This window comes from Thamnophis elegans, chromosome 12 (assembly GCF_009769535.1).
Source record: "Thamnophis elegans isolate rThaEle1 chromosome 12, rThaEle1.pri, whole genome shotgun sequence".
Classification (NCBI taxonomy): Eukaryota; Metazoa; Chordata; class Lepidosauria; order Squamata; family Colubridae; genus Thamnophis; species Thamnophis elegans.
Window position 1 is genome coordinate 56,979,816 of NC_045552.1, and position 23,370 is coordinate 57,003,185.

The window sequence follows — 23,370 nt, forward strand, 5'->3', positions numbered from 1 at the left end:
TCTGGGAATTGAAGTCCACAAGTCTTAAAGTTGCCAAGGTGCTGGCTGAGGAATTCTGGGAATTGAAGTCCACAAGTCTTAAAGTTGCCAAGGTGCTGGCTGAGGAATTCTGGGAATTGAAGTCCACAAGTCTTAAAGTTGCCAAGGTGCTGGCTGAGGAATTCTGGGAATTGAAGTCCACAAGTCTTAAAGTTGCCAAGGTGCTGGCTGAGGAATTCTGGGAATTGAAGTCCACAAGTCTTAAAATTGCCAAGGTGCTGGCTGAGGAATTCTGGGAATTGAAGTCCACAAGTCTTAAAGTTGCCAAGGTGCTGGCTGAGGAATTCTGGGAATTGAAGTCCACAAGTCTTAAAGTTGCCAAGGTGCTGGCTGAGGAATTCTGGGAATTGAAGTCCACAAGTCTTAAAGTTGCCAAGGTGCTGGCTGAGGAATTCTGGGAATTGAAGTCCACAAGTCTTAAAGTTGCCAAGGTGCTGGCTGAGGAATTCTGGGAGTTGAAGTCCACAAGTCTTAAAATTGCCAAGGTGCTGGCTGAGGAATTCTGGGAATTGAAGTCCACAAGTCTTAAAGTTGCCAAGGTGCTGGCTGAGGAATTCTGGGAATTGAAGTCCACAAGTCTTAAAGTTGCCAAGGTGCTGGCTGAGGAATTCTGGGAATTGAAGTCCACAAGTCTTAAAGTTGCCAAGGTGCTGGCTGAGGAATTCTGGGAATTGAAGTCCACAAGTCTTAAAGTTGCCAAGGTGCTGGCTGAGGAATTCTGGGAATTGAAGTCCACAAGTCTTAAAGTTGCCAAGGTGCTGGCTGAGGAATTCTGGGAATTGAAGTCCACAAGTCTTAAAGCTGCCAAGGTTGGAGACCCCTGTGTTAGATGATAGCAATAGGCCTTAGACTTATATGCCGCTTCACAGGGTTTTTTCTGAGCTCTTGCTTACTTCCTCCAGAATCTTAAAGCTCACAGAAGAAATTGGTTTCAAGATGACCTTCAATGGGAGAAATGAATCAGTCGCCTTGTCTAAGCTGGCTTTGGCGGTGCTACGACCAGATCCCACCAACTTCCAGGGAGTTGCTTTTGGGATCCTATCCTATACTTTGGAGACCAGTCCACAGGTGAGTCCTCTTCCACATGCTGTGTTTTTCCCCACCTATTATCACCTGTTTCTGCCAGGTGCTTCCTGAATTAATTTGAAATCAATTCTAGAACTTTCCCTTCCAGCTCAGCATCCAATCAACACCCTTCACAGATGTCCAGGCCTTGATATATTTGCCAGGATTATTGAGAAATTACCTAACATCCCAGTCTTTTGATAGAGAAAATTTTACCGGGATTCAATTCACATTTTTTGGTATCCCGTCATTGTTTGAGGTAAGTAGGCCGAATTTGCAAGAGTAGAAGGAGTAGAAGTAGAAGATGTATGGCTGTGAAGGTTGGACCATAAGGAAGGCTGAGCACCAAAGAATGGAGGCCTTTGAACTCTGGTGCTGGAGAAGACTCCTGCATTGAGTCCCTTGGACTGCAAGGCCATCCAACCGGTCAGTCCTAGAGGAGATCCACCCTGACTGCTCTTTAGAAGGCCAGATCCTGAAGAGGAAACTCAAAGACTTTGGCCACCTAATGAGAGGAAGGAAGGACTCCCTGGAGAAGAGCCTCATGCTGGGAAAGATGGAGGGCAAAAGAAGAAGGGGACGACAGAGAATGAGATGGCTGGATGGAGTCACTGAAGTAGTCGGCATGAGCTTAAATGGACTCCGGGGGATGGTAGAGGACAGGAAGGCCTGGAGGAACGTTGTCCATGGGGTCACGATGGGTTGGACACGACTTCGTGAAGAAGAAGGAGGAAGAGGAGGAGGAGGAGGGGGAGGAGGAGGAACTTAGTAATGGATGCCAAGGATGAGAGGAACATCTGAAGCCCAAATTTTAATTTGTGACTCCCTCATTCTGGTGGAAAGTAGTTGGAAATGGCTCTGAGGGGTGGAGAGGAGAGAGAGACGACAAAAAAAAAAATCTATGTTTCTTTTTTAGGACGACAGTTTGAAGAATGAAGTTCTGAACACCTATGTTGTAGGTGCCAGCATTGAAAACAAGACAATTGAAGATCTCGAGGAACCAGTCAGCATAGTTCTGCACCACAGAAGCCCACATGGGGTAGAGTACCACATTGTTGCCAAAGGCGCCCGTGTTACTTTCACGACATTGAAGTGCATTACGTAGCTGGAGATATCACGGATGGCTAGTTTGAGAAGACTTGGCTGGACCAAGAGAGGCCTACAGATTTGTGGAGAGCCTTCATTTAATCAAAGATAGAGGCTCTGCCGGAGATTCTAGATCTTGGTGGAGTTAGAGGAACAGAAATATGGAAAGGCAAAGCTCACTTGTCATTGTTATTGATTGACTGAGCTACATTTTAACTCTTCCTGTTGTCCCATCAATGAACAGGATGCACTAAAGGGAAATAACATTTCAGATGTAGACAACGTAATTTTTAATTATAACCCTAGCCCAAAATAGCAGATAAAGTAAACAATGTTTTCCTAGAAATGAAAAACAATCATCCCGTCATTACTTAAGTCAACACAGCAATGAGTTAAGTGGCTTATACACTATATTTAGCCACCTCACCTCATACATGCAGATATTAACATTTTTACCCAAGTTCTGAATATCAGCAACGGGCAAATCCAACAAGATTGCACCAAGTTGCCCAACTGGGGAATTGGGAAATTGGAGAGAATCTTTCTCATTTCTACTAGTGATAACGCAAGGAGAACTCTTGCCTTGAGTGAAGAGAAGGTCTATCAAAGGTTGTGACAGGTACAGCGTAGATGGGAGTTATGTCCTACCTAGGACTTCCATTCTTAAGCCATTTTCTTTCCCTATTTTTTTTTACCACTAGGACAATGCTACGGTGCACTGCGTCTTTTGGGACTTCAATAAGAATGGTGAGTAGTGAGGACTCCGAAGATGAAAGTTTGAGAGATGGAGAGCAACGTCTTCATGTTCTCAACAAGCCAGCACGAATCTCTGCTCACACCTCCTCAACCCTTCCGTGCACACCTGAAGTTAGGGGGCAGCTATAAAACAGCAATCAGGAGCTGCTAACCACGGGTGAAATCTTTCATTTTTCTGTTGTGCAGATGGCCTGGGTGGCTGGAACCCCTCAGGGTGTGAAATAAAACATACAAATAGGAGCTACACAACCTGCAGTTGTACTCATCTGACCCATTTTGGAGTCCTGCTGGTAAGTTCATTTCAATCTTGGTCCCAGGTTACAGTGGAAAAAACAGAGCGTACATATATATCCAGTGGTGGGATTCAATTTTTTTTACTACCAGTTCTATGGGCGTGGCTTGATGGGTATGGCTTGGTGGGCAGGCCATGGGAAGGATACTGCAAAATCCCTATTCCCTCCCCACTCCAGGGGAAGGATACTGCAAAATTTCCATTCCCTCCCCACTCCTGGGGAAGGATACTGCAAAATCCCCATTCTCTCCTCACTCCTGGGGAAGGATACTGCAAAATCTCCATTCCCTCCTCACTCCTGGGGAAGGATACTGCAAAATCTCCATTTCCTCCTCACTCCTGGGGGAAGGATACTGCAAAATCTCCATTCCCTCCTCACTCCTGGGGAAGGATACTGCAAAATCTCCATTCCCTCCTCACTCCTGGGGAAGGATACTGCAAAATCTCCATTTCCTCCCCACTCCAGGGGAAGGATACTGCAAAATCCCCATTTCCTCCCCACTCCAGGGGAAGGATACTGCAAAATCTCCATTCCCTCCGCATTCCAGGGGAAGGATACTGCAAAATCTCCATTCCCTCCTCACTCCTGGGGAAGGATACTGCAAAATCTCCATTCCCTCCCCACTCCAGGGGAAGGATACTGCAAAATCTCCATTCCCTCCCCACTCCAGGGGAAGGATACTGCAAAATCCCCATTCCCTCCCCACTCCAGGGGAAGGATACTGCAAAATCTCCATTTCCTCCCCACTCCAGGGGAAGGATACTGCAAAATCCCCATTTCCTCCCCACTCCAGGGGAAGGATACTGCAAAATCTCCATTCCCTCCCCATTCCAGGGGAAGGATACTGCAAAATCCCCATTCCCTCCCCACTCCAGGGAAAGGATACTGCAAAATCCCCATTTCCTCCTCACTCCAGGGGAAGGATACTGCAAAATCTCCATTCCCTCCTCACTCCTGGGGGAAGGATACTGCAAAATCCCAGTTCCGTCCCGATCATCTGGGACTCAGGAGGCAGAGAATAGATGGGGGTGGGTCCAGTCAGAGGTGGTATTTGCCGGTTCTCCAAACTACTCAAAATTTCCGCTACCGACTGGTCAGAACCCGCTGAAAAACACCTCTGATCAGGGGTGTCCAACCCTGGCTATTATAGGACCTGTGGACTTCAACTCCCAGCATCCTCCAGCCAGCCACCTGGGTTGCACCAAAGGGAGAAAATTGGATGAACTCTCTTTCTCATTTTTTTAAAGGACTTATCTCGAACACCCCTCAGTGATGCTGACGAGTGGGCTTTAACACTGCTGACCTATGTGGGGTGTGGCATTTCCTCCATTTTCCTGGGCTTGGCGTTGTTGATTTATTTCTCGACTGAGTGAGTAGAGTTGGCTGTTTGATGGGTGGTTTTGTTCCCCTGAACTCAACAAAATTTAGATCTCCTTCTCGTCCAGCCGTAGAAACCTTATTCACCCCCCAGATAGCACGCATCAAGGAAATCAGATAACGGCGTCCCTGCAAGAAATGGAATCTGTGTGATGGGGTAGGGAGTGAATACCTTTCCCCCTTTTGAGCCGAGGTGGCGCAGTGGTTAAATGCAGCACTGCAGGCTACTTCAGCTGACTGCAGTTCTGCAGTTCGGCTGTTCAAATCTCACCGGCTCAGGGTTGACTCAGCCTTCCATCCTTCCGAGGTGGGTAAAATGAGGACCCGGATTGTTGTTGGGGGCAATATGCTGACTCTGTAAACCGCTTAGAGAGGGCTGAAAGCCCTATGAAGCAGTATATAAGTCTAACTGCTATTGCTATTGCTTTTCCTTCCAGCAAAGTCCGGGAGGACTACCCTTCCAAAATCCTCGTCAACCTCTGCTTCGCTTTGTTGATGCTCAACCTCACCTTCTTGGTGAACTCTTGGCTAGCCATGTTTCAGAATCGTGGGCTTTGCATCGCGGTGGCTGCCACCTTGCATTACTTCCTGCTCTCTGCCTTCACCTGGATGGGTCTGGAAGCCGTCAACATGTATTTCGCCCTGGTGAAAGTTTTCAAAGTCTACATTCCCTATTACATGCTCAAGTTTTCCATAGCTGGCTGGGGTAAGCATCGGAGATACGGCCTTTTGGTGTCTATCTGAACCTCCCAGTGGTGGGTTTCAAAATTTTTTAGAACCTCTTCTGTAGGTATGGCCTGCTTTGTGGGAGTGGCTTGCTGGGCATGTGACTGGGTGGGAGTGGCTTGCCGGCCTTTGTGACCGAGTAGGAGTGGCTTGGCAGCCATGGCCAACTTGTAAAATGTGGTGACACTCACTTAACAAAGCTCTTGCTTAGCAACCAAAATGTTGGCTCAGAAACTCTGGCATTTGAAGCACGCAAGTCCTAAAGCTGTCAAGTTACAAGACCCTTGCACCCCTAACCCTTTAGAAACAAAAACCCCCAGGGGTGTTCAAACTTGACAGCTTTAAGACTTGTGGACTTCAACTCCCAGAATTCCTCCTCCAGGCATGTTGGCTCAGGAACTCTGGCATTTGAAGCACGCAAGTCTTAAAGCTGTCAAGTTACAAGACCCTTGCACCCCTAACCCTTTAGAAAAAAAAACCCCCAGGGGTGTTCAAACTTGATAGCTTTAAGACTTGTGGACTTCAACTCCCAGAATTCCTCCTCTCGCTCTTCATCTTGATGATGTGCAGACGGGTGGGTGGGTGGGGGAGTGGAACCGGTTCTAAACGGCACAGTAGATTTGTGGAACCTCTTCTATAGAAGAGGTTAGAACTGGCACCTTCCCAGTTGGTAATCATCATGCAGGTTTCAGCATTTTGCCATGTGGATGACGTTTTTAAGAGAGGTGTGTCACTGGTGGCTTTCAGCGTGGGCAAAGGAATAAGTTCTCGACGGCACCACCAGATGGAGATGCAACTGATCTTTGGGTACCAATGTCCTATCAAGCAATGTGAGGGAATGGAGACCAGACTGCCTGGTCATTTTTCATGCAATTTCCCCTTTAGGGCTTCCTGAATTATGGGATGGGGAGCAGATGAGCATAAGTGTGGCAGGCATTGTGTCTCATGTGGTGAGGCACATCCTAGAATGGAGAGGGGCAGAGTTCCTTGAGGGGGGTTGAGAGTTTTGGGGGAGGAGGAAGGAGGAAGGAGGAAGGAGGAAGGAGGAAGGAGGAAGGAGGAAGGAGGAAGGAGGAGGAGGAGGAGGAGGAGGAGGAGGAGGAGGAGAAGAAGAAGAAGAAGAAGAAGAAGAAGAAGAAGAAGAAGAAGAAGAAGAAGAAGAAGAAGAAGAATGATGTATTCAGTTTAAAACTGGGGTAGATGTGGTCCCTAAACACAGAATGATGCCCTACCACAGTTATTGTTAAACTGTCCCATTTGAATGCGACAAAGAAGAGAAATTTCAGATTAAATGAATTGAAATTAATGCTTAAGCTTCACAAGACTGAATTGCTCTTAATTTTTTTTTTTTTAATGTGGATGTTAGATATTAATGCAAATTCTTCCTTTGCTCGCCTTTTCTTTTAACCAGGCCTTCCCTACCTCCTTTCTTTTCTCCAGCTAGGACTGTCATGAAACCTTTGCAGGTGTTTTCTCCTTTTGTTTTTGGTTAATGCGGTTTTGTTTTCTTGGGGGGGTCCTTAGGAATCCCAGCGCTTATTGTAATTGTGGTCCTCAGCGTCAACAGAGACTCCTATGGGACTGAATTTACTCAGAGCAGAAGCACCAGCAGCCCATCCATGCAGTTGTAAGTCTCTTGTTTTGATTATTTTTACCCGAAAGAACAGCAGGAGAGAAATTCGAACGAAGAGCCCCATTGCTGTAATCCCTACTGTTCCATCTTTAGCCCTTAAATTGTTTCCATACTTACTTCCGCGTGTTGCATTGGTAAAAAAAATAAATGGGCAAGGAGCAGAAAAGCTCAGATTCTCGTCTATCTTGAATCATGAAAGCTCACCGAGAGATTTTGGATCAGTTGTTCCTCCTCAGCCCAAACTACGTTAAAAATTTTTTTGTTGTGGGGGGAAAAATAGGAGGCTGATGAAGCTTTACATACCATGCATGAATTTGTGAATGAAAGATGGACATAAATCAAATCAAATCAAATCCACCCATCCATCCACCCACCCACCCACCAGTGGTGGGTTTCAAAAATTGTTCGAACCTACTCTGTGGGTGTGGCCTCCTTTGTGGGAGTGGCTTGCCGCCCATGTGACCGGATGGGAGTGGCTTGCCACCCATGTGACCGGATGGGAGTGGCTTGCCACCCATGTGACCGGATGGGAGTGGCTTGCCACCCATGTGACCGGATGGGAGTGGCTTGCCACCCATGTGACCGGATGGGAGTGGCTTGCCACCCATGTGACCGGATGGGAGTGGCTTGCCACCCATGTGACCGGATATGAAGATGCCGACGACACTTGTCGGAACCACCTTAAATTACCTCACACAGAGCACTGGCCTGCATAAGAATAGGATGTAAACTTGTTTTTTAAAAGGCATCTTTGGTTTGCGTTAAAACAACTTCAACACACGCAATGTTCTGATTGCACCACAAACGCAGTAGTCATCCTTACCTTTCACAGAGGCAGTGAGTTTTATAAATATGAGCATGATAGTGTAGAATAATCATATCCAAGGACCAGTGGTGGGTTTCAAAAAATTTTGGAGCCTCTTCTGTAAGAGTGGCCTGCTTTCCGGGTCCACTGGTGGAACCTCTTCTAACCGGTTCGGTAGATTTAACGAACTGGTTCTACCGAATAGGTGTGAACTGGTAGGAACCCACCTCTGCCATCCACCCATCCATCCACCCACCCACCCACCCACCCACCCACCCATCCATCCATCCATCCATCCATCCACCCACCCACCCACCCACCCACCCACCCACCCACCCATCCATCCATCCATCCATCCACCCATCCATCCATCCATCCATCCATCCACCCACCATCCATCCAAGGTGCTGCTTTTTATCTCTGACTCTTGTCTTCTCCAGCCTGGCATCTCCTAAGAAGGTTGGATCAAAACCTCAACACGGAGTTGACCAACCCATCTTCCTTTGTCTTTCTCCAGTTGCTGGATTCAGGACAAATGGGTTTTCTACATCTCTCTAGTTGGCTATTTCATCCTGATATTCCTGATCAACATTAGCATGTTTATTACCGTCCTTTGTCAAATCCGTGCCATGAAAACTAACCATCCCAGGGTCGGGAAGCACCGGAGCCAAGAATTCCTCCTTGACCTGAAGAGAGTCATCAGCTTGACATTCCTGCTGGGATTGACGTGGGGTTTCGCCTTCTTTGCATGGGACCCCATGAAGACGGTCTTCATGTACATCTTTGCCATTTGCAACACCTTGCAAGGTAAGTCTCATGATAAGGTGCACTGGTCATGGGGGCGGGGGGGAGTTAACTATAGCATGAAAAGAACATATGACCAAGTTGTGGTCCTTGGTAGTTCCAACTACAATGTCCTGGTGCTCCTTCAGCTCAATTGTGACAAAATCCCAACTCCATACACAACACGGTAGGATGAGGGTAGAGTAATTCCAAAACACCTTCAAGGTGCCAGGTTGAGGGAGGCCCAAGGAGTCAATACTCAAGTCATGAGATGGTGGAGCACCTGCCTTAGATGTAGAAGACTGAATTTCCAGGTGCTTCCATTAAATATTTCCAATTGTAACCAAGGTGTGACTTGTGTCTCCTCTCCTTTCTCTCCTCGTTCTTCTCTGTCCCACCACTTGATGAGATTCCTCATTGTCTCTTCTAGAAATTATAAATTTTGGGGGGTGGGGGGGTGGAATTAGACTCCTTGTTTGGAGCCTTCAATTCCCCGCGGTGTGGTAGAACATTTTGTGATGTCAGTTGGAGGAACCAGAATACTTCTGATTTTGTCGAGGTTTTGTTAAATTTCTGTGGGATGCTTCCATGCTTTCAGCAACTCATCTGCTCCTACACCCTTTCTATAATTGATGAAGAGCTTGGATGAACGGAATGCGTGGAACAATCCAACAAAGATTTTATCTGCTTTCCTTCCTAGGGTTCTTCATCTTCATCTTTTATTGCCTCATGAAGGATAACGTCAGGAAGCAATGCCAGATACACTTCTGTTGTAGGAGATTTCAGCTCAGCAATTTCGGTAAGGCACCCGCCGTTTCTTTCTCTTCCGATGGTGTGGTGCTCCCTTTCCTGTCTTGATGGGTTTGCGCAAACACGCAAGGGTTGGTCTTAACAATGAAACACTTGCAAGGGTGTGATTGCTGCCCTGCCCAGACCAAGTTTTGGTTTAGGAGCTATGACGGAATATGCTGTAGAACAGGGGTGTCAAACTTGATTTCATTGAGGGCCACATCAGGGTTGCATTTGACCCCGGGGAGACCAGGGGGAGCATGGCTGTAGTGGGGGGGGCACGGCCAGCTCAATGTTACTCGTGTCGCGGGCACTGGTAGTGGCCGGAGCACACTGCCAGCGAAAACAGGCTCCCGAGCTCCGTTTTCAGCTGTGACGGCCTCCTGCAGTCCTTTGCCAGTGAAAACAGAGCTCAGGAGGGCCGCCTCCCAAGCTCCACTTTCACCGGCAGAGACACCACGGGCTGCTCCTTCGCTGTTCCCAGTGCGGCCCCATGGGGCGAATCCAGGGGCGGTATACACTTACCTTCCCTACCGCTTTGCAAATGTGAGCACACGCGGCACCTCCGTGCGTGCGCCGATCCTTCCGCACATACGCTTTTTGGCGAAAAAGTGGCCTAAATGAGATGCCATAGAGCCAGGCGCGGGTGGGCGGAGCCACCCACAATTTCTGTTACCGCTTCGGGCGATCTGGTCCAAACCAGTAGAATTCCACCTCTGGCCAGATCTAAGTCCAGTTTGACACCCTTGCTGTAGAAGATCCTGTGGGAGAAAGCGGACTTTCAAGTTCTTATTCCAGATCTTATATCTCTCTTACCGCCCCCCAATTCTTCCGTCTGGTTTCAGAGAGGATCAGCTCAGCCACTGTGCTGGGAAACTACCCTTGCGTCATTGAGCGGAAACACTCATGTCATTCTTTGAAGTCCCTCAAGTCGTGCACCACTGAATCCCTAGTCAATGGCTCGGACAGTTCACTTGAAGCAAGTCCAGACATTGGTGAGAAGGAAGAATGGATATTTGGGGGGGGGGGGGGGCTTTGACTACCCATGCAGCAGAATCCTAAAAGTCTCTACGACTGTTTCTCTTTTGAGAAGAATGATCTCCCTTGGTTAGCAGAAAACAAGCACAATGGCACTAAGTTTTTTAGCCCGCAGGGAGTTTTTACGCGATAGAGCTGTTGTGGCCCACCAGTGGTGGCAGACAGTGAGGAGGTTGGGGAGGAACATGGGCCAGTCCTGGAGCTCTGTCAAGGGTTCTGCGTCAGAGGCAGAGAAGGGGCCAGGGCCGTCTGACAGTTATCAGCTGCCTTCGGAGTCGGAGATCAAGGGGGCAGAAGAACAGCCGGATCCTGTTCCTGATGTGCCCATGTGCAGAGCTGCCAGGAGAAGGAAACAATTACGGGACAAGGGCCGACTCGGGAACAAAGGCACAGGTGGATGGTGAATGGCCCCTCCCATAGGGGATAAAGAGGAGCGAAAGGGGAGTGGAGTTTGCAGGAGACAATTAGTTTGCTTCATTAGTGTGAAGATTTGTTCGTGACTCTCAGAGACTCCTTGCCAAGTATTTTCTTATACCGCAGTTGCATTTGGAAGATATCGGACTGGCAGTTCTCCATTTTTCCTCCTCCCCAAGCCTCCGTGTTGGCCTTGCACTTACCTCGCAGCCAAAACGGGCCGCGTGGAGACTCCTGGGAGGGGCATGGCGGGAAGGGCGTAGTGGGGTGGGCGGGGCAGGACAGGGGTGGGATTTGGAGGTCCTCCAAACCAGCCATAACGTCCGCTACGGGTTCTCGTAGCAGCCCACACTTGCACAAAACGTGTCGAGTGAACGTAGCAGTTCGGTATGGTCACAAAGACAAGACAGCCATTGTGGGGTGATAGCACTGAGCAATAGCAATAGCAGTTAGACTTATATACCGCTTCATAGGGCTTTCAGCCCTCTCTAAGCGGTTTACAGAGTCAGCATATTGCCCCCAACAACAATCCGGGTCCTCATTTCACCCACCTCGGAAGGATGGAAGGCTGAGTCAACCTTTGAGCCGGTGAGATTAGAACCGCCGAACTGCAGCTTAGCAGTCAGCTGAAGTGGCCTGCAGTACTGCACTCTAACCACTGCGCCACCTCGGCTCTGAGATCATAAGGCGGCTGTCAATAACTATTCCACAGACCACGGATAATTAATCTGTTATGTTTCAGAGGCGAGTGTAAAAAAATAAATATTCCCATCTCTTTATATTTTAGATCACGTTGCTTGCTGCAGCAAAAGCCACATGGCCTCAGCTTCTCAGGGAGCCAAACTTCCCCGGGCGAGGAGAATATCACCAGGAGATGCTGACCTGCACCACGCAGAGGAAAATAAAGATTTGTCTTAAAGGGGAATCTTACTCTTTCTTTGCCTTTCTGACGCTGACTCTCACAGCTCAACAACAAAAGAAATGCTCTCCCTTAAAATTCAACTGTCAGTTTTCAAATAATGAAATGGCATTGTTGTCGTCCTCTGCCATACGTCGGCTGTGGGCACCCGAAGTAGGGAATCAATTTAAGCTTGGAGAATAAGCAGGACAGATGACCAGTTGACAGATTTCTGACTGAAAACATTGTGGGTGTATTTGTGTAAGATTCCGCTTCAACACAATGGAGGAGAAGGGACACACACACACACACACGACTGTCTTATCTTTAGACTGGGCTTTCATAAAATACAATAAGCCGTAAGGTGATTTGGTTATTTATGGCATGTTCCGAGTTTCTAGACAACAGTAGTTTATTTATGGCTAAACAAACATTCATGTAGCACACAGAGAGTAAGATCATTCTTGCAAATGAGACACAGGAAGCTACAGAGTGATTTCGTCAAAGGATCGAAAGTCTGGAATAAAACAAAACCTCGACATTCCTCCAGGCCTTCCTGTCCTCTATCATCCTCTGGAGTCTATTTAAGCTCATGCCGACTGCTTCGGTGACTCCATCCAGCTACCTCCTTCTCTGTCATCCCCTTCTTCTTTTGCCTTCCATCTTTCCCAGCATCTTCTCCAGGGAGTCCTTCCTTCTCATTTGGTGGCCAAAGTCTTTGAGTTTCACCTTCAGGATCTGGCCTTCTAAAGAGCAGCCAGGGTTGATCTCCTCTAGGACTGACCGGTTGGATGGCCTTGCAGTCCAAGGGACTCAATGCAGGAGTCTTCTTCTCCAGCACCAGAGTTCAAAGGCCTCCATCCTTTGGCGCTCAGCCTTCCTTATGGTCCAACTTTCACAGCCATCCATTGCAACTGGGAAAACCAGAGCCTTGACTAGACACACTTGTTTTGGCAGGGTGAGGTCTCTAACCTCAAGATTAGAGGTGAACAAAACCAACTGTGAGACTTCAGATGAAGAAATATCAGATGTTGGCCAGAGATTCCAAACTACAATCCCCATCAGGTCCATTCAGAGTGACCAAGAGATTGTGGAGTTCAAGCCCAGAACCATTAGAAACAGCCAGAGGCCTTCTTGAAGTTACATTTTTTAAAAAAATATTCACCAGGTGTGCAAAAATGGTACTTCTTCTGCCACGGATGTTGAGCCTGTTTTTCCTCAGCCATTTAACACGGGAGCACCAGACTGGAAAAGATGCACGAGGAACAATGTCTTTCTAAAATAATTTAGAAGCAAGTCAACAAAACAAAAACAAGGGAAATCTATTTTGTTGACGTCAATGGGCTGCATGCCAATTATTCGAGAAAGGAGAATTTTCTCCCATTAGTTCGATATTCTTCTGACAGTTCGCGCCTTTGTTCTTTGCCCCAAGAGTATATCGTGTCGTCTTCCAATGCTGCATTGTTCAAGTTGTCATTTGGACTGAAAGTCTGTAATTTTATTCGAAGGCGTGAAATCACGCCCTGCGCGGAAAGATAGCGGATGCTACAGGGGTGTTATTGGTGCAGGTAGAAGGAAATTTGGAATTATTGCTGTGAATCTGCAGCTTCAAAGATCGACCGTCAAATCCTAGGCCCGAAAGGGACCTATTTTTAATTTTGGGGTTGGGAGGATCTGGAAATCGTTTTGATTTTTATGACGAGGATGTACAATCTATTTACGTACCCAGGGCCGGATTTTCCTATAGGCTAACTAGGCTTCAGCCTAGGGCCTCAAGATCAAGAGGGGCCTACATTCAAATTGTTAGCAAAATTAAAATTACACTATTCTAAAAACAGTGAACACTAAAACACTGAACCGAAAATAAGGAGAAATTCTACGCATATGACTAATAAACAAACATAAAAATGTATTGGTTAAGATCATTCCAGCGCCGCAGCAGTTGGGGAGCCCGCCCACGTTCCGGGCACCGGCGGTCGGGCGAGAGGTGCGGCCGCTCCCAGTAGCCGCCCCGTCGACGCAGAGCCCACCTCACCAGGCAGGTGAGGGCGAAGGGGCCGAGCCGGGCAGCTGAGCGCAGCAGGGGAGGCGGCTGGCCTCGCTGCCTTTGCCGCAGAGCAGAGCCGCCCTCCGTCGGGAGGCCAGCTATATATATTGATATATATTGATATATCACAGTAATGATGTATTTTATTATCTCTCATGTAATTTACAAACTTAAAAATGGGAGGTGAAAGGACCTCATAAGTGGAATAGCCTAGGGCCTCTTTTCATCTAAATCCGGCCCTGTATGTACCCCACTTCGACCAGAGAGAGAGGAAGAAGGTTTGGTGTTCTAACCATTGGCAGAAAAAATCATTTTCTTGAAAAGGATGTTTTGTACCAAAAATGTCAGCAGCATAATGACTCTATTGATAAGGCATCAGGCTTATTCTGGGATGTTGGGATTGGTGCATTTACACACCTCATGTCAACGTACACCATCCTTTTTCTTTCTGCTTGGAAAATCTTCCCTGACAGCTTCAGAAATGGGAGATAATGAAGCGAATCAAGAATTAGTTGATGCACCTTTTCAAAATGCAAATGCCGTTTGAACTTGTGGTTTCTTTTTTTTAAATGAGAGTGACTCAAGCCTTGTGAATATTAATATCGACTCGAGGTAGATGCCCTGCCTCTTTGGAAACAGATCTAAATAACGAACACATTTCTTTTTTTTTTTTTTTTTGCAAAAGACCCCCCCACAGCCTACAGTCACCCACTCGTAAAAGGCATCTCAAATCCGAGTCATAATGTGGAATATTCTGAGGAGTATTGGGGTGGGGGGTGGGAGAGTAATCGGCCTGTCATCATCCATCACTTATAAAAGCTTGGGATCATTTTTTTCTGTAGCTCAAAAAGGGAGGGGGGGGGGAGAAAGTTTTTTTTTAACTACTCTTTTTGTCTTGGGAGCGCGAAGAGAAGATAGTTTGAGATGCATGGCCTTCTCTTGACTTAAAGGCCTTCTGCCTTCACTAGCAGAACAAATGATTTTGGGGAGATGATCCAACAATCCGGGGATCGAACATCTGGGATATGCTGTGGGTGCCCTCACAAAATGGCTTCCATGGGGGAGAGAAGGACGGAGGGGGAGAGAGAGAGAGAGAGAGACAGAGAGATGTGGTTTTGTTCTCCATGGTCCCTTTTTAATCCTCTAGGATTCAGTCCTTGTTTTTCTCTGGAAATAAAATAAGCCACTGAGTTGAATTCCTTGTAATGCTGTTCTCTTCTAAGGATGTCAGCTGGGTACCTGAAGATTCAGGAAGCCTTTTGTTCAACAAAGATGCCCTTAGACAAAAGATGCTTTGAGGCAGGGCAGAAATTTTCAGAGGGTTCCAATCCATGTTCACCCTTTGCTTGAAAACCTGCAATGATGGAGCCCCCATGACTCTAGAAGGTAGGCAGTTCCACTTGGGATTGATGTCAAGCCATCCCAAACCAAGAAAGACACCCGGAGTTACCCCTGAGCAAGTTCCTTAATTGTTCCTCGCACAGAGACAGAAATCTTGCCAAACTAAAGCAAATTACTTGACCCATTAAAGAGATGCTCTTAAGAATTTCTAGGAAGAAGCTGTCTTGTCTTACTTACTCCCAACCTGTCTCTTGGTCCTCTGCAATGCCACCTCTTGCTCTGGGGGAATCCAGACTATATTTCACTACAGTAGATGATTGTCCGATCTCACAGGTAAGTCAGAAGCACCCTGGACTGTGTCAAGCAAAGTTTCGATGACTCGTAAAAAGCAAACCACTTTTTCCTTTTCTTTTCTGCTTCTCAAACCTGCCTAGTTTGTGGCAGACTCTCCCATCTTTTCAATCTGTTACATTCTAGTGATCCAAGAGGCAGAATTCTGTCTCTTGCCAAATAATAATGAAATAAAGTGTCATGAAGAAAGCTGGGTGTACTTGAAAACCGGCTGACAGAACAGCGATCCAGCCTGGAAAGAAACTCACATCTGATGCCTCTTTTCAAATTTGGCAATCTGAATTGACTTTCTTCTCTATCTCTCCCTTTCCACCGTCATCCATGTTAGCTTCGAAGCATATTCAAAAAAGGAAGAGAGAGAGAGAGGGAGAGAGAGAGAGAGAGAGAGAGAACCTAACCATCTTTTCTACCTCCCACACAGTTCAGCAGTGAAATCTATGCATATTTATCTTTATCATGCTTGGTGACTCCACCAAGCAAGAGGGAAAGAGTTGAATCTCCTGAACAGTTGATTTTACTGGTGAATTGCTTGGATCTCTCTTCACCTTTTTCACATTTTCACGGACAGGACATGAAATGGGTTGAGTTTTAAAGGGTTTCCTATCAGTTCAACTCCACCCGGAGCCTTCCAAAATGCCCAGGTCATCCCTGCTGGTGAAAAACGCTGATCTCTACGAAGATGTCAACTCAACCGAAGAACCGGCCTCCTTAATGAGAAACCAAACAAGCCAGGAAAGCTGGCCTGAAGACACTTCCCTTGGCGTGGGGACCCTCTGCACTATTTACGCAGCCTACGCCGCCATCATTTCCATGGGTCTTCTAGGGAACATCATCCTGGTCAAAGTCTTCTTCAAGATCAAATCCATGCAGACGGTGCCCAATATCTTCATTACCAGCCTGGCTTTCGGGGACCTGCTCCTTCTGTTGACCTGCGTGCCGGTGGACGCTGCCTGTTACGTTGTGGATACGTGGTTGTTCGGACGAGTCGGCTGTAAGCTTCTGTCTTTTATTCAGCGAACCTCCGTGGGGGTATCTGTATTCACGCTCACGGTCCTCAGTGCTGACAGGTGAGTTTGGAGCATTTCACTGTCCGAGAAGGCGTTGTAAGAAATGAAGCTTCCTAGGGGTATGCTAGTCCATAGACTTGGCTGTCAAATGGACAGATCCAGATATTTTCACAGCTTAAGCCCTGCATTTTTTGTTTCTGTCTGATCGCTCCTGATCCTCACACAGTTGATAGCTGGGACATCTTTTGACCAGAAATGGGTGCCAATTCTAATGTGTGGGAGAATGTGTTTGCGTCAGCGTGGGTTACAGTTTGGAAGATTTGTTTTTCTAATGGAGTAAAATCACTGCTGTTCGGCATCTCCTTATCCTTTAGGCTGTTTCGGTGTTTAAAATGTTCCTTTTCATTTCCAACTAATGGAAAGCAAATGTGGCCGATTTCCCCCCCCCCCTCTTAAAGGAAGAGAATCGGGAAATTCTGAAGCAAATTCTTTAAAATTCTCTGCTAACAGCTAAAAATGATAACTGTTTACGGTGTGGGTGATACCATTTACCATTAGCATTTTACAAATGAATGAGCCAGAGAAAGAATAATGATATGTTTGAAAAACAAAATGCCTTGGGGAAAATAGAAAGAATCTCTGCTGTATCCTTGGTGCTACCTAGTGGTGTGAGAAAGGAATTTACAAAAAAAAAATAGGAAAATGAAACGCCAGGAGGATGAGAACATCTCTGCGGCCCGTTGCCTAGGATTCATACAAGTTTTAAATTTTCTGGACTAAATCAACTGGACTTTATTAAACTTGAGCAGTTCACAGGACAGGTACATTCGCAAAAAAATAATAATAATCAGTAGCGCCAGAGGTTCAGCTGTTGAATGTCTGGACCAGGGGAAGATAAGACGTACTCGGGGCTTGGAGGGTGAAAGTGTCATCAGAAGATCGTAGTGAGTAAAGTCACTAAAACTCGATGGTGTATTTTTCTTTCCTTGCACGTTTCAGGGTAAGACACGCACAGAGATTGTGGTATAATCCCAAGAGAGACTCAAAAGGGTTCCAAGTAACACCCCCAACAAAAGAAGACTCCTCAAAGTTCCATTTTCATTAGAGACGTCCTATTGGCACATCTGGGAAAACCCAAATCTGAAAGCTTCCAGGTTTTTCCCCACCCAAAAGAACCTCCAAGTCCCTACCCAGCACTCCCAGGTCCATCCCATGGCCCAGTGAAAGGACCATCCCAACTGGAGAGGCCTCCTAGTCACACCCCTCCAGGTGCAGAGCAATATGTCCTTGACTCTCTGAGAAAGGAGTGTTATTATGTCTCTATATCTTCCCAGCCCCATACAATCCCCCCGTCCTAGTTTCTCATAGCACTAATGTAGCAGGCCTGAAGATTCTGCTTCCAGGCCTGACCCATAGTTTGAAAAACAAAGGACCTCCCCCCCACAGCCCTTCCCCAAGCAAAGGAGGGAAAACTCTGAAGGTCCCAACCTGTCAGGGTAATGACGATGTAACAGCTGACCAGCTGCTGTATGTATATTATAAGCCTTGTATATAAACCACTGTTAGAAAGATAAAACCTCTGTGCGCTGTATTTTGCTCCTGGGTAGTCTCAAAATAGCAATAGCAATAGCAGTTAGACTTGTATACCGCTTCATAGGGCTTTCAGCCCTCTCTAAGCGGTTTACAGAGTCAGCATATTGCCCCCAACAATCCGGGTCCTCATTTTACCCACCTCGGAAGGATGGAAGGCTGAGTCAACCCTGAGCCGGTGAGATTTGAACAGCCGAACTGCAGAACTGCAGTCAGCTGAAGTAGCCTGCAGTGCTGCATTTAACCACTGCGCCACCTCGGCTCTGTAGACACACTCTGACACAACCCCTGTCAGGCCTGCAGCCATCTTTTCTTCTGGATCTTTGGCCTGCCACACTTTCTGTTATTCTACTATGCATTTTCTATGGTGGGAAAATGGAAGGAGGGATTGTAAGGCGTTAGATGATAGGTAGCCATAACAACATTCTTTCTAGAAAGCCAAGGTCATCCTTTGTCTCTACACCTTGCCAGAACTGGATGGGTGGAAGCTGCCAGCGTGGCAGTGGAAGATTGGACCATGTGAGGGACTTGTGGGTGTGGGGGACAAGATCTTGAACTTTCAACTGAGTGAGGAAAACTGGGAAGCTTTCAGATTCGGGTTTTCCCAGATGTGCCAACATGTCTCTCTTCATAAATTGGAACTTTGAGCAATACTTTTCCTTGGACTTTTCCTGATTTACTTTTGGATTCTATTTGGAACAACCCCGTCATTCTCCTGCTCACTGAGCTTCCCTCCTGAGAAATGGTCACAGAAGAAGGTTGCCCACTTGTGTTCAAGACCATGCCGTTCTGCTGTTTGGTGGTCATTTCACTAGCCCTCCAAGAACTGACCCAAAACTCTCTTCGATAGGTACAAGGCGATTGTGAAACCTTTGGAGCTCCACTCGGATGCCGTTCTGAAGACCTGCTGCAAAGTGGCTTGCATCTGGATTGTCTCCATGTTACTGGCCACTCCGGAAGCCGTATCTTCCGATCTCTACACTTTCCACCTGCCTGAGAAGAACACCACCCTCGAAACCTGCGCCCCGTATCCCGTCTCTGAACAGGTCCTGCAGGAAGTCCACTCGCTGCTCTGCTTCTTGATCTTCTACATCTTACCCCTAGCCATCATATCTATCTACTACTTCCTGATTGCCAAGACCCTCTACAAAAGCACGTCCAGTATGCCCGCAGAAGAGCAAGGCCACGCCCGTAAACAGGTAGGCAAAGATTTCCGGCCTGCATTTCTTAGATACTTGGGTTGTTAGAGTTCCAAGTAATACATCCATTCCAAGCAAAAACTCAAAGGCAGGTGAATTCCTCAAAGAAGAGCTTTATTGGAAATATCATGTTGGCATATATTGTAGTGGCCTGTCAGGGGCCAGTGGAGCTGGCAGCAGAGTCAGACAATGAGGCGGTTGGGGAGGAAACTGGGCCAGTCCTGGAGTCTGGGGAAGGCTCTGACGAGGGCTCTGTGTCGGAGGCAGAGAGGGGGCCAGGGCTGTATGCCACTTATCAGCTGCCTCCAGAGTCGGACATCAGTGAGGCAGACGAACAGCTGGAGCCTGTTCCCAGTGTGCGCATGCACAGAGTTGCCAGACGAAGGGAGCAGCTAAAGAACAGGGGTTGACTTGGGAATAAGGCCACAGGTGGATGATGAATGGCCCTTCCCAGAAGGAAAAAAGAGGAGTGAATGGGGAGTGGAGTTTGCAGGAGACTTGCTTAATTGGTTTGGGACTCTCTGCGAAGTTTGGTATGCCCAAATATAGGAGGGAGCATACTGCTTCCCTTTTCTGTCTATCGGCTCGAAGTTTTGCAGATATCAGCCTGGCATCTCTCCAAGCCTGATAAGGTCTGTGACTGTAAACCCTCCCTCGAAAGACTTTGCTGGATGTAAATGAGCAGAAGGTTGAGGCAGTGGATGAATTTTGCCCCCAAATGGCATCACTGTTTTGGGATCCACAAGTTCTCTTTGAAGTACATGTGGTCCACAGGAAGGTTCAGTGGGGAGAAAGCATTGTGTAGGCAACATAAAAAAAATGGCTTTCTGCCTGGATGGCTCCTAGGGTGAGCCGATAGACAGAAAAGGGAAGCAGTATGCTCCCTCCTATATTTGGGCATACCAGGGATTGTGACACAACACACACACACACACACACACAATAAATAAGCAAGATCCATTAATCGGGCCACTGAAGTGGATTTCAGTTTTGAATCCATAATCTGGAATAATCTGCAATTTAACTCCAGAGTAACCAAATTTGGCCTTTTCCCCCTCACAACTGTAGCACCTGTTTTTCCTTATACTTCTTGTGTTACACAAGACCATGTTTTCGTTGCAGTTTTTATCAAGGTCAGGCTACACCCAGCTCTGGGTTTCTGCTGATAAGCGTCCGAAAGGAGCCGGGGAGATGTTTCCCCACTTGTATCTCAGAGAAAAATCTGACAAGCAGCAGCAGAAGCAAATCCAGCCTCACTTTCTCATATTCATATATATATATATATATATATATATATATATATATATATATATATATATATATATACACATATATACATATATAATCATATATATATATGATTTTTTACAACCCCTGGTAAGCCCCAATTATGGGAGGAAGCTAACTATCATCATCTGGTGATATGCTGACTCTGTAAACCGCTTAGAGAGGGCTAAAAGCCCTATGAAGCGGTATATAAGTCTAACTGCTATTGCTATTGCGAAAGAAAGAAAGAAAGATGGATAGATAGATAGATAGATAGACAGACAGACAGACAGACATACAGATAAATAGAATAATGGATAGAGATAGATAGATAGATAGATAGATAGATAGATAGATAGATAGATAGATAGATAGATAGATCCTTTCTTTGGAGTCATCAATTAGCCAAAGAATGTCTAGCAGTGTTTATCTCTTGTTGACATGTTGATGTTGGTTGATTTAAAGAGGCCTATGTAGAAACCAGGAACAATAAATTTGCACATATTTTCCCCCTTAGATTGAATCCCGGAAGCGAGTGGCCAAAACCGTGCTGGTTTTAGTCGGCTTGTTCGCCTTCTGCTGGCTACCCAACCACATCCTCTACCTGTACCGTTCATTCACCTACCACACTTCCATAGACACGTCCGCTTTCCATCTGGTGGCCACCATCTTCTCCCGGGCGTTGGCCTTCAGCAATTCCTGCGTCAACCCCTTCGCTCTCTACTGGCTGAGCAAAAGCTTCCGCCAACATTTCAAGAAGGAAATCTCGTGTTGCAAAGCCAAGATGCCCGTCAGAAGGGCCAGCCTCACACAGACCCACACCCCGAGCAGAGCCATGTCGGTTACGGGCTCAGAAATCAGTGTCACGTTGCTCACGGATTACAGCATCACCAAAGAAGAGGAGAGCGTTTAATTGTGCTTCGGGATCGTCGTCCCGCTAGATCTACTGGCAAGATCCAGAGGTTTGCTGAAGGTAAAGGAGAGCTTCTTGCCCTCGGCAGAAATCTTCCCAATGCATCCTACGATCTCACACCTCGGCATCACAGAACTTGGCTGCAAGTCGCAGCCATCTGCTTCACACATGCACATCCCCACGTGGTTTTCCTCCCAAGCTGCCCTCCCAGGCATGTTCAACTTAATTCAAAACCCTGCATATTCCCTTGGCCCTTGCAAGGAGAAAGCAAGAACTTTAAATTTGCTTTAAATTGGGGTACAGAACATTGGAAGCTGCGTAGGAAGGAAAGGATGACCTGTTATCTGGCGGCTGCAGGAAGAGAAAAGGCCTGGCTAACAGCTCAAATAGCATTAAGAGAATCCCAGAGTCGGAAGATTTGATTTGATTACGTTTGTATGCTGCCCTATTCCCGAGAGACTCAGGGCCGCTCCCAATAAAAAAGGGAGGGGGATACAAAAAAAATAAAATAAAAACAGCAATTTAAAATTCTACAACAGGCGTAACCTCGAATGGGGCTGGATAGTTCAACAGCCCCAGGGCCTGCCAGAACAGCCACGTCTTAACTGCTTTGCGGAAGGCCGGGAGGGTAGTAAGGGTCCGGATCTCCATGGGGAGATCGTTCCAGAGGGCTGGAGCAGCCACAGAGACCGAGGAAGAGACCTCGGTGGTCTTCTAATCCAAACCCCTTGGTCAAGCAGGAGATTTTATACAATCTCAGACCAATGGTGGTCCAATCTCTTCTTAAAATCCTCCAGTGATGGAGCAGCCAGAACTTCTGGAGGCAAGTTCCTTGTTCTCACTGTCAGGAAATTTCTCCTTACTTCGAGGTTGCTTCTCTCCTGGATTAGTTTCCATCGGTTCTACCACAAAACCGCGGTAGACAAAAGCGCGGTCGACGAAAGCGCTTATGTGATGTCATCACAGCGCGACGAAAAAGATCGAAAAATGTAAAAATAAAGCGAAAACCTTACCCTAACCCCCCCAAACCTAACCCTAAACCTAACCCTAAACCTAACCCTAAACCTAACCCTAAACCTAACCCTTAACCTAACCCTAAACCTAACGAAAAACCTAACGCTAACCCTTAACCTAACGCTAAACGTAACGCTAACGCTCTAAACCTAACCCTAACCCTTAACCTAACACTAACCCTAACCCTAACCCTTACCTTTATGTGAATCGGCTTGCTGTAATTTATTTTTTATTTCAATTTTTCGATCTTTTTCGTCGCACTGTGATGACGTCACATACGCGCTTTCGTCGACCGCGCTTTTGTGGAACGCGGTTTCCATCCACTGTTTCTTGCATTAGAAAGTGATACTAGTGTCAATTAGTCATAAAGTGGCACATACAGCATCAGAAGCCTCCCAGCCAATATATACTGCTTACAAATAACAGCCAATAAGCCCTTTTCCCTTCCCATTCTGCTCCTGGAGACATTGGCGTCTTCATTCAAGGCCATTATGGAAGATATAGGAGGACTTTGAAATAAGGTCGGTCATACTTTAAACCAGCTTCTAACACGCAAAGTTCTATGCGGTGGGGGGGGGGGGAAGCGGGATTCGCTTAAGGACTGCATGATTTGCTTAACCACTGTGGCTGAAAGTCATTAAAACCGGGCACAACACATTTCACAAACACATCGCTTCGCAACCAAAAATCCTGGTGGAGAAACACCTATCACGTCCTTACCCCTTTCTTGAATGAAGTAAGAGGTTTGCATTTATCATCCATCCTACTGCAACCTTGTTGTGAAATTTAAATGATGAATCCCTAATAAAGCTTTGCTTTCAGTGCAGGAAATGGTTAACCGATTCCAGTATTACGAGTTGTTATTGAATAACAGAGCTGGAAGGGACCTCGGAGGTCTTCTAGTCCAACCCCCTTGCTCAGGCAGGAAACCCTATAACCA

At 46.8% G+C, this 23,370-nt stretch overlaps 2 protein-coding genes across 2 annotated transcripts; both read left to right on the top strand.

The window, feature by feature from the left end:
- Positions 1-1,412: 1,412 nt before the first annotated feature.
- On the top strand, positions 1,413-11,722 carry ADGRG4 (adhesion G protein-coupled receptor G4). Its single transcript, XM_032228559.1, has 11 exons — positions 1,413-1,424; positions 2,021-2,143; positions 2,892-2,937; positions 3,133-3,236; positions 4,487-4,608; positions 5,054-5,322; positions 6,867-6,969; positions 8,298-8,587; positions 9,264-9,362; positions 10,198-10,347; positions 11,592-11,722. The coding sequence occupies exons 1-11, from the start codon at positions 1,413-1,415 to the stop codon at positions 11,720-11,722; spliced, it is 1,449 nt and encodes a 482-aa protein (XP_032084450.1).
- A 4,242-nt stretch (positions 11,723-15,964) lies between these two features.
- On the top strand, positions 15,965-21,864 carry BRS3 (bombesin receptor subtype 3). Its single transcript, XM_032228387.1, has 3 exons — positions 15,965-16,508; positions 18,889-19,237; positions 21,021-21,864. Exons 1-3 carry the CDS (start codon positions 16,075-16,077, stop codon positions 21,414-21,416), a joined length of 1,179 nt encoding a protein of 392 aa, XP_032084278.1. The 5' UTR covers positions 15,965-16,074; the 3' UTR covers positions 21,417-21,864.
- Positions 21,865-23,370: the final 1,506 nt, after the last annotated feature.

Excerpts from the sequence above, each read along its gene's own strand:
- ADGRG4 (XM_032228559.1), top strand. Across the intron at positions 2,938-3,132 it reads TTGGGACTTCAATAAGAATG|ATGGCCTGGGTGGCTGGAAC; the intron begins GTGAGTAGTGAG and ends TCTGTTGTGCAG. Across the intron at positions 3,237-4,486 it reads CCCATTTTGGAGTCCTGCTG|GACTTATCTCGAACACCCCT; the intron begins GTAAGTTCATTT and ends ATTTTTTTAAAG.
- BRS3 (XM_032228387.1), top strand. The coding sequence starts at position 16,075 with ATGCCCAGGTCATCCCTGCTGGTGAAAAACGCTGATCTCTACGAAGAT. Across the intron at positions 16,509-18,888 it reads ACGGTCCTCAGTGCTGACAG|GTACAAGGCGATTGTGAAAC; the intron begins GTGAGTTTGGAG and ends TCTCTTCGATAG. Across the intron at positions 19,238-21,020 it reads AAGGCCACGCCCGTAAACAG|ATTGAATCCCGGAAGCGAGT; the intron begins GTAGGCAAAGAT and ends TTTCCCCCTTAG.